General features: G+C 46.4%; 1 protein-coding gene across 1 annotated transcript; it reads right to left on the bottom strand.

Annotated features, from left to right (window-relative positions):
- Positions 1–3,399: 3,399 nt before the first annotated feature.
- RPL35A (ribosomal protein L35a) lies at positions 3,400–7,189 on the bottom strand. Its single transcript, XM_059822710.1, has 5 exons — positions 7,158–7,189; positions 6,692–6,734; positions 5,362–5,514; positions 4,130–4,274; positions 3,400–3,458 (listed from the first exon to the last, which is right to left on the bottom strand). Exons 2-5 carry the CDS (start codon positions 6,700–6,702, stop codon positions 3,435–3,437), a joined length of 333 nt encoding a protein of 110 aa, XP_059678693.1. The 5' UTR covers positions 6,703–6,734; positions 7,158–7,189; the 3' UTR covers positions 3,400–3,434.
- Between the last annotated feature and the right edge of the window lie 3,589 nt (positions 7,190–10,778).

Below are 10,778 nucleotides of genomic sequence, written 5' to 3'. Positions count from 1 at the left end.
GCTCTCACTCCCTCTCTGTTGACAGCTGGTTTCCGGGGGACAGCCCAGCAGGTTTCTCGGGGACATTTTGATATTCGAGTAAGGCATTTCATACAAAGCAGAAACTCAGTGATTTTTGATAGAAGCTTCCTGGGGTAGACTGTTCAGCCAATGCAGGAAAGACATCTGAGCTTTGTAGCAAGGACAGAGTGATGCTGAGGGTGCAGTGTCCCCTTCTGGCAGCAGCCACATACTGAATCATGTCTGTGCAGAAGGACTGGGCAGACAAGCAAGGCGCCAGGAGAGAAGTATTTCTACAAAGGGACATCCAGGTGAACAGTGCTAAAACCAACCTGCCAGATTCTGCTGCCCAGGGGAATTCATTCTCCAGACGTCTTCGATACCTTGTGTCGCATATGTTCAGGCAGAGCACAGCAGTAGCTGAACTCTGGGAGAGAAACAATAAATGGGCCCCGAGAGTTGACTTCTAGGGGAAGAAACGCACATGACAGAAGAACAGCAGGCATCATCCTGGTCAAAGCTTTAGACTATGGCTCAGCCAAAAAAGTTGGCACATCCCTCGCAGGATCAGTGAGACCATGGAGCTGTTAACATAATCACAGAAAGCCCCAGTGGTGGAGTCAGGACTGCAGTTCTTACACTCAGCAGCATCTCTGTAGCCACATGTGTTTTGGGGCAACGAGCAAGAGCCACCACTGTCCAACTTGGAAGAGAACACACAGTTGGCTCAGACCACATTGTCCATCCCCATCCTAGCACTTAAGCCCTCATTCTCATTTCCAGCTCACTTTGCCTGCAAGGTCCAGCTTATCTTCCCTCCCATATCTGAACCCAGACACCAAGCATCACTTTGGTCTACACTGTCCCTCAGACCCTTCCATGCCCCACCCTGAGCATGTTTTTGTTTCCAAAAAGCCTGTCTCTTTCTCCCTTGCCCCTGTGTTTAGCTATGTCCCACGATACCTTCATGGCAGTTTAAGACTTCTCTCAGTGCTCTACACGCAGCTTTCTTTGCCTCCAGGATACCATCAGGCTGGCCTGGGCTGTAAACCGCTGCCTCCACCACCAGTTGCCAGGCCCCATCCAGCAGACACTGCATTCTCCTAAGCGCTCCCATTGCCTGGTCCAGCTGCTCCTGGGGGGCTGGATGGATCAGCACAAGCACCAGCACGTCCGGCAGGCAGGGGAGGAGGTTCCTCACATCCCAGAGGGCCTCATCCAGGTGATCCCACCGCATCAGCTGCTTCAACACAGTGGCTTGCCACAGCATAAAAACCAGATGTGGTCGAACCTCCTCCTCCTCCTCCTCTTCCATCCTCTCTGCCTGCTGTAGTTTAGCCCTGATGTCAGCTGTGCCACACAGGTCCTGGGCAAAATCCACCAGCACTGAGGGAGCTCTCACGTTGTCATCGTCCACCTCCATCACCAGCACCTGTCCATTCTGCCTCCCTGCTATGTCCAGCAGGTTGAGGAGTTCCCAGGTGGTTTGGTCCACGAAGGAGCAGACAGCAGGCTCCTCTGATGCCATAGCTTCCTCCCACACAAGTCGTTTTACTGTACTGCTGGGGAAAGGAGTGGAAGGGGTTTGCTGCAACAAAGGCACTTGCACCACACAGGCCTTGAAACAGGCTACACCTGCTGCTCTCAGCAGCCACCACGTGCAAGCAAACACACCAATTTTTGTGAGACCAAATGAATGTGAAAGGAAACAGAGCTTTGACACAAAGATTCAAAAATTTTTGGCATATGCTATTTGATGTTGGACCTCCCAGGAACAGGCTTTGTACCTCAGCCATCTGGTACAGTAGAAAAAGATGAAAGGGGCGAGAAAAGGCATCATTACCTATTTTTGGGCTTCTTACCTTCTCATTAGCAGAATCCAACCACACTATGGGGACCACAGTCCTATGAACCTGCTGTTACAGTCCAATTTGCCCACTACATTTCCTCCTCCTTCCTCTGGTAATGCCCCAAACTGGAAATTTGTATTCCACCCCATCCTGCTTTGAATCCTATGTGTACAACCTGTGGGTATTTGCGGAAGACTAAAGCCCTGCTTGGCCTGACCCAGCATCCCGTAAACTGCCGTTTCTCTCCACACGTTAAAAAAAATGCAGCTTTCCACTGCAAGCGCTCTCCTGCTGTTGGAGACAGCAGTAGCAGATTTAGTTGTTGAAGCAAGTCCAGTGAAATAATTTCTATACCAGAGCTGAGTAGCCAGGTCCAGTTTTTGCTTGAATTGCCATTCAAAAGAATTTACCCAGTAACGTACTCTGAACACACAACTACTCCACCGCCTTCAGAAGGAAGAGGATTAGTTACAAAATAGCCGCCCACTGCAGGAGATAAGCAAAGCCCCCAGCTCAGAGGGCTCCCTGCCGCTGCAGACAGCGGGATCGGGGGAAAGGGAAGCTTTTACGGGGAAGGAGGGACCTGCACTGGAGTGGGACGGAGGGAAAGCTAGGGCAACAACTCACCTGCCTCACTGACTAGGGATGCTCTCCAAATGACGGAACAACTACATGGAATCAGTGGCATCAACTGCCCAGGGTATCAATGTGTCATTCTGGGACTGTGACATCAGCAGTAACCATCCCAACCTGCAGCTGCCTGAAACCTCCCTTAGAATTACCCAGTGTTCTTGAGGGGTGTACTAAGAAGCTCTGAGACTTGCACTTTAAGAACCTTTAAATTAATTTTTCACCACCTTCTTGTTCAACAAGCCTTGAAGAACTCATGGAAGTGATACACTAGCCTGATATAAGGATCCTCCCCACCCCACATTATATACTGCGATAAGGCTGGCCAAGAAACCAGCAAGTATTAACACTCAGGCACTACAGAGTTGTGTGATGAAAACATGTCTAAATAAATTTCACAGAGCAGATGCTACAGGCACACATGATGCCCAGGTACATATGGTCTCATTCTTTGCGATTCTACTAGAATCACTATTTTTAGATGTGAGCTAGGACTTACACCTGCCAAGATTTAGTGTCCCATTACACAGCTTTGTCTCAACAGCAGTCATCGCCAAGTACAAGAGAAGCAGGAGTAAGAAGTCTCCCTCTAGTAGGTAGGCAAGGAAGTATTTCTCATGTTCTATATAAAGCTTGTGTGCACAATTTATGAGGTTGTAAACATTTATTGCTTAGCCCCACAAACCATTCAGATTCCATGATGGGAGGTACAGATAGGTCACAGTAAAGGCTGCCAGTTATCTGTCTTTAGAATGTAGTCTGCTCTACAATGCCTTGCCAAGCATGGGTTGAATCTCCATCTCATCGTCTAGCTTAGAGTCACTACTCCATCCCTGTGCTGTGAATTCTGATATGCTACTAAAAAAGGACGAAGTCCCTCAAAATAGGTGGAGGGGATAAAAATAGAAATGTACAAAAATTAAACAGATTCTCCATTTTATTTCCAATAAAAATTTAGATCCTAGATGGATACAGCATCTGTAAAAGACAAGAATAGAATCATGTTAGAAATCCTGTGGCTGGACCGTACTATTTGAAACACAAGTTTTGCAGTTACAATCTAGATCATCAATCTCTTCGACTACTGTAAAAGCAACGCCCCGCATTTACAGAGAAGAGGTGCAAGAATGAAAAAGTGTAGCAACATTACTAGGAAGATATTGCATCAGAACTCTGGGTGATGGACCTAGAGGGACAGTCTCATTGAAGTCTTGTGGCTAAACCAGGTCCTAGCGTACAGGTCAAGACAGCACAGCCCTCAGTTAAAACATCTGGGAGGCAGCAGAAAAGTCTGTCAACAGGTAGGAACTGGAGTAGGAGGGTGCAAAAATACATGTACAAGATTCAGGGAAAAGAAGTCAAGATAGCTTTAGAAGGGAGCTGAGGAAAAGTCCTGGAACTTGAAGAGCCTTTCCAGACAACATGAGCTAGCATACAAAACCCTTGACAACAAGACAAGCCCCCACAGCACAACCCGCCAGCTATAAACCTCTCCTAGCTCCAAAAGAAGCACTTATCAAAAAGCCATGTTGAATACAGAACAGCAACAGAACAAAACCATAGTTCAAGTTTTCCCTCATACTACGTGGGATTAAAAGGCACCCTGAAACTGCCCATAAATATCTTGTTGCCAAATTAAATCCACTTACCACCCGGATTCTGTGTCCAATGGCCTTGGCGGGAAGGTTGGAGCGGAACTTGGCACGAACCATGCCGCTGTTCCCATGGGCGCGGGTTACCTTCCCCCAGATCACTCGTGTCCTGTTGGGCTTGCCACCAGGGGTTACAGTGTTGCTGAGGAAAGAGAGGAAAAGAACTGCTGAGCACACCAGCAAACGCTCCGTACAGGACTGACCAGTGACGGGGCAGACAATGCAGCCTCTTTAAGGCACTTCCATAACTTTATTCCACAGCTAACTTTAATTGGACCACCTTCCACTTTTATTTACCTGTGAAATTTGCTAGGCCTGGGATTTTCACTATACCTTCCAAATGGGTAAGTATGGCAGCTTGTAATTTATCAGAAGCTCCACTGGACAACTATTAACAAGCTACAAAGCTTAAAAATTTGGAAAACACTGATGCTAGTATGACCAAACTGAAAACTCATCAATTTCAACTCCAAAGAAAATGCAACATCTTATTTGTAAGATTTCTCCAGACACACCAAAGGTAGGAGAAGCCTAAGCCATTGGGACGGACTGCAAAAAACCGCTTTAGAAGAAAAGCCATATGCCATCTTGGAAATGATGGTGGTCAAGCTAACAGTCTGATCAATTTTATTCACGGCAATTCCCATATCTGAACTCCCACATCTGAACTGTAACAACCACACTCAAAGAAAAAAGTGGAAGGTAATAAGTAACTGTTCTTAAGGCCTCCACCAATGCCAGCAGAGCAGAAGTGACAGTGCTCTGACACGGGCACAGAAAAGCCAGCAGAGAAATTCCTCGAGGCTTCACAAAATAATTCTGCTGTTAAAGTAACTCAATAGCTCACAGTACTTGACACAAATTGACCTCACTTCAATTTACTCTATCAAGTCGCCTTCAGTTTTTGCCAGACTCAGGCAAAATTTGTTTCTCATCCCATTTGCTCTCTAACATATCACTTATAACCGTGAACGTTTATTTCACATGATATTATGATCTGAATTAAGAACACATAGGCAAAAACACATAGCAAAAATAACCAAGGACTTTAACGAAACTAACCCAGGAAACTGGTGTACATGGTTCTCCATAGACATTCTATTAATAAATTGAGCCCAATTTATTTTTGTTCTAATAAAAGCTCAATAAACAGACTGCTCATATAATGGCATTTGCAAAAGCTGATATAGGTGTTGGCTAATTTAGAGTAACAATAAAAAGTGACTTACTTTTTAGCTTTGTATACATAGGCACACCTCTTGCCCAAGTAGAAGTCTGTCTCCTGACGGGCATAAACACCTTCGATTTTCAGAAGGGCAGTGTGCTCCCGCTGGTTTCGGAGGCCACGTTTGTAGCCAGCAAAAATGGCCTTGCACCACAGCCTAAAGGCATTGAAAACATTCACAAATTTTAATTCACTCTAATGTATCAAATTTAAAACCAAATAATATGCTGTTTCACTAGAAACTATTTCCACACCAGCAGTTTAGCTGAGGAAAAACCCCACTGCTTTTGCTTTTACTTAATTACTGCAAATCCTCACATTCAGTCAACAGAAGAAAGCTAAGTAACCTGGACATGAAATATTTATGAGAACTTTGTATCTTTTTTCTTGTTATAAACTTCTGACACTACAGACTTCATATGAAAACCAAAGTGCTTCAAACATTAGTAGATGTCAGGTTTTCAAATGTCTGCAAACACTCTGTTATGAGTAAATATCACTTTTTTCTAAACACCACAGAAATCGAGTCTCCTGTGTTGCAGTAACTGCTAGAGGAGAAGATATTAACTACTGTTAATTTGTAGCCTCAAAGGAATTAACTGTGGTCTACTGGGACAGCCAGAGAGACAGCACCCCACATGCACTGGACAAGTGACATTACACAAACTCCTCAACAACTCCTCATGACAAAGACCTGTCTGTACTATGCAGGTAAAGCAATTATAAGGCTCATTCCACACATCATGTACACACCATGACTGTCTCAACTGCATCCAGCAACTGTCCCATAATACAGCAATATTAAACTAAGCTATCCAGTTCTACCTTCCACAATGCACAACAGACAATAAACTCCACAGATAAATATTAAGACAAAAAGCTGTGATTCAGATTTAATCCCTCCACCAATTACCACCTCAAGGCCTATACCCGTAAGAAAACTCGATGACATAGTAAACCATTACTCAAAGAAACAGTATGTCAAAGCCCCTACTGTATACTGAAGGTTCACAAACACTGGGAACAAACACACCATTAATACCCTGCATCTATTGACAGGCTGGGGAAAGTGTGGCACAGCATATGAACTGCTACAACCAGTTCAAGGCACAGGCTTCAGAAGAAAGAGACATAACTGTGGGTATTTAACAGAAGGCCCAGCAGGATACTGGGTAAAAAAAGCTGTCATGGAAAATGAGAGCAACCACAGGAAAACGGACCATTGCCGCAGCTTTAACAAAACACCCTCAGAAATGCTCAGTTTGCAAGAAGACCTGTCAAAAGTACACTGTAACAGCGAGCTGAGAGCCATGTCAGTGAGACAGGTCACTCACCTCCCGGTCATGGTGTCCTCCTGAAGCCCTGGTCCCAGAAGGCCTAGAAACGACACACAAGCCATAAGCATCCCAGGCCAGCAGCTCTGTCCAGCCGAGCGAGCAGAAGCTACCGCAGGCTCGGTCCGGGGGCCAGAGCATCCTGCCGGCCGAGGGCTACCCAGAACAAGGCGACGAGGGCACGAGGGCCGCCAACATCCCCAGGACAGGCCCCACCTCACAGGGGAGGAAAGGGACCCCTCCGCTTCCCCACAGAACGGGACGCTAGAGGCGCGGCAGCCCCGCTTCAGCTGCGGGCCTCAGCCTGTGGCCGGGACCATCCGCCGCACATCGGCACCATCTCGCCCTCTACCCGCTCCGCACGGCACCAGCCGCAACGCCCCGGGGAGCCCCGGCCCGCCAACAGGCCCATGGCGAGGGAAACCCCCAACCGCCCTTCATCCCCCGCCGCCGCTCCCCAGCTCACCCCCACGGCGGCGAACCAAGATGGCGGCGAAAGAGAGAGCGGCCGCGCTGCCTTCCGGGATATGGGCCGGGAAGGACCTCCCGCTGGCGGCCTCCACCACCGCCTGAGCGGGCAAAACTGAGGCAGCCCCGACGGCGTGGGCACATCGGCCCCCAGAGACGTCCCTTGCCCGGTCTCTCACGTCCCCTTTCTCCTCCGGGTGGCGATCCGGGGAGAGCCGGCCCCAGCCCCGTCGTGCAGGCACCCTCCTGGCAGCCCCGCGAGGTCCCCGGAGCGTGGTGGTCGCCATGGAGACGGGCGCCACCGCCGCCGCGTCCCAGTGAGTGCCGCAGCGGGCCGGGGCCGGGCCGGGCCCCGCACCGGCAGCGAGCAGGCGGGCCGGGGGTTGCCCGGCCCGGTACCGCCAGCCCAGCCGCTGTGGGCAGGGCCCTGCGGCCGCCCGGGGTGGGAGCGGGAGGGTAAATCCCGACGCGGAGGTTGAGGGGAGGCCTGGCAGGGCGAGCGGGGCCGCAGCCCGGCGGCGAGAACCCGCTGCGGCGGTGGATCAAGCCGAGGAGCCCTACGAGGGGGCAGCGAGGAGGTGAAGGGCAGCGCTCGGCGCTTGTGGGGTGGCCGGGCCTCAGGGTCCCGCTTCTGATGGCGGCTGCCCGGGCCCTGCCCGTCTTCCTGCGTTCTCTCCTTGGATTAGTGAATCGTCTCAACGTTCATTTTACTCCTGGTGTCGCCTCGGTGACAGAAAACATGTATTTCTATGCTCAAATCCCTGTAATGAAGTCTTACATTCTTGTGTTTTTCTAAATAATAATAGATGGAAGTGTGTACTTACCTGTTTCCCCCAGTCAGGGTCGTTCACTCCTGACTTCTGTCACTTCCCTCACATAGCCAGAAATTCAGGTGCATTTTCAGAGCGCTTTAAGTGATGTTGGAACTTACTCCAATACAAAATGTGCCCTGGCCATCCTGACTTTCACTGTAACTTTGTTCCTAAGTGTCTTAAACTGCGTCTGAACATGTGCCCAGAGTGCTTTTATGAAAAATTGGATCTCAGGAGCGGAATCTACTGTCATCTTGTCATCAGCTGGGCTTGAAGAGCTTCAACCTGGACTGAGGAATGAGATCCTGATCCAGGAGGAGAATTAAGTCTATCTGTACTGTGCTGGGCCAGGGCAGAAGCACTCAATGCCTTGTATGCATGTATAAGCAGAGGTTTTTCTTAGAGAGATGAAATTGTTAGGAAGTAGGAGCAGAGAAGGCATGGTATATTATGAATTCTCCAGATCATTCTGTTGGCTTCTACTTTAAGGAGGAGGTAGAAAGCAAAGCAACGCTCAGTAATCTACCCAGTTAACAGTATCAAATGTATGTTAGGAACCTCTGCTCAGAGAAAGGATACGATCCCTGCTTTGAGGAGAATAAACTACCTGTCAAAACACTGTTTTCCAGCAGTAGAGATGCCACAGCCAATAAATGCTCCCTAAATCTTATCTTTTCCTGTCCCATACAGATTTAGTCCCATATGGGACATACAGCTAAAAGTAGCACCACAACTTTCATTCCCACACTTAGTTCTCCGGAGTTCTCATCAGTACAGCCTCAGAGAGCAGGAATGGAAAGTGTTTCTCTACAGTCAGGATGAAACCTAAATTGCATCTCTAAGCCAAAACCAAGATTACTTCAGCTTTTCAAGGTTTCTTTTCTTTTATATATATATTTTTTTTTTCAAATGAGCAACTTATGTTCTAACATTTGTAATGGTAGGCAGAGTTTTGTAAGGCCACAACTATTTTGCTTACCTAAGAGAAATTTTTTGATAAAAACTAAGGTATTTCTGATTTATGGCCCAGCCGCTCCCACTGTGGATATTCAGAATCTCTCTTTGCCCATCATTTGCAAAACAGAGCTAAAGGAGATGTGACATTCTCAGCTTCGAATTTTCTCACTGGAATTCATCAGTATCTCCTTAATTGACTAAAAGGAATGCTGCAAAAAATGCTGCCGTTGAAGCCATTTTAGTTTATCAGGCAGCAGGATGGGAGAAATGTGCACCCAGGACTCTCACACAGCAGAGGGAGTTGCAATCCCCAAAGGAACAGAGGCCAGACCTTTTATGCAGTTGTTTTAAGAATTATTTCTTGATATGTTTTTCTTTCCCTTTAGATTAGCAGGGAAAGAATGTCAGCTGAAACTCTTGGGGGAAGCTGAATTCTTCACATACCTCTTTTTCTTATTAATAGATTTTAATGAAGGAGTTGAGCAAAGTGCAGTGATTAAGGTTGATGCCAATGGCTGCATCAGGATGCTCTGTGGGCACTGCGTTAACACTAAAATCCAGGGAGAGCATCTCACTATTTGTAGTGTTTCTTAATGCCCCAGACAGCGGTTTCCTTCTCACTTCCAAGTCAACATAAGCCCAGAGCGTACTGGCTTGGCACATGCATCTGCTGAATGAGTATATAGTTATAAGAGGAGATATAAGGGAGGAGCAAACCAGCAGGCTTGAGAGAAACAGTCCAGCTGTGAGCTTTCTTAACGCACATTAATATCTTGAGTTAATTCTTTCCTGGACAGAAGCTGCTGATGGGATGGAGGAAAAGCTATTGCATCCTCCTTTGTTTCCAAATAAGTCACTTTTTCCTATGAGAGCTGCAAGTGGTATTTCTTCTTTCAAGAATGCTGTCGTAATCATCTGTCACAGGTCTCTCACAACAAATCTTTATTCACCATATTTTTAGCATTAGGACACCACATGTAACAGATTATTCTCATGTTGTTTAGACTTAAAATATGGATCATAGATTTCTTAAAAAGATAAAAATGAGTAAAACATTTAAAAATATTTTATTAGTGCCTGTTGACTGGAAAGAGACATTGTCTGACTTTATGTAAAAATACTTAATTTGTGCATCTCCACTTCTATCACTGACTTCAAGTTCGAAAAGAAATGAAAAGTGATACTTTTAGTTTATTATACAGATTATTAGTTATTTATTTGTTAATGATATTATCAGATTCCTATCTCAAGCTGTAGCAATTTTTTTTTTTATAATTAAGATAAAGGAGAGAAAAAGTCTCAGAAGCAAAGGGAGGAAATCAGTTCCTTCTTAGTTGTAGGTGACCATCAAAAGCCCTGAACAGTGGGATTAATTAGGTAAGCCAGTATAAATAGTAGACGTATTGATAATATTCAGAATCATTCCTTTGCTGTTATCTTTTCCTGCCATGATTTAAGCAAGCTTCTTCTTGAAATAATTTAGGGGGCCTCTGCCATTATCTTGTCTGAAAGACTGTTCCATATCTTCATCCATCCAGAAGTTAGAAACCTTATCATAATTGCCTGGCTTAGGGGAAATTACACTCTTTTGACCCTGGACCAGTATTATCCTTTAACTTAAATAGCTCTGTCTCTCCCTGGTATCTACTCTTCATATGTATTTACAGAGAGTAATCACAGTCCTCAATGCTTTTAACCTTTGTAAAACTGAATTTCTATTCCCATGATCACCCCACTAGCTGTCTTCTGTACCTATGCATTTTTTTAAACACAAACGACTAGAAACATGCACCATGCCTCAGCTGAGGTTTACTGGTGCCTTATGCGGTGGCATATACCTTTATCATTCT

The sequence above is a fragment of the Gavia stellata genome, chromosome 11 (genome assembly GCF_030936135.1).
Source record: "Gavia stellata isolate bGavSte3 chromosome 11, bGavSte3.hap2, whole genome shotgun sequence".
NCBI classification, from domain to species: domain Eukaryota; kingdom Metazoa; phylum Chordata; class Aves; order Gaviiformes; family Gaviidae; genus Gavia; species Gavia stellata.
The sequence above is the reverse complement of the archived record's forward strand: the minus strand, read 5'-3'. Positions and strand labels throughout refer to the sequence as shown.

What these genes read in the sequence shown, in the direction of transcription:
- RPL35A (XM_059822710.1), bottom strand. An exon ending in TATGTATACAAAGCTAAAAA is followed by an intron (nt 4,275 to 5,361) that starts GTAAGTCACTTT and finishes CTCTTTCCTCAG; the next exon opens with CAACACTGTAACCCCTGGTG. An exon ending in TTGGACACAGAATCCGGGTG is followed by an intron (nt 3,459 to 4,129) that starts GTAAGTGGATTT and finishes TGTCTTTTACAG; the next exon opens with ATGCTGTATCCATCTAGGAT.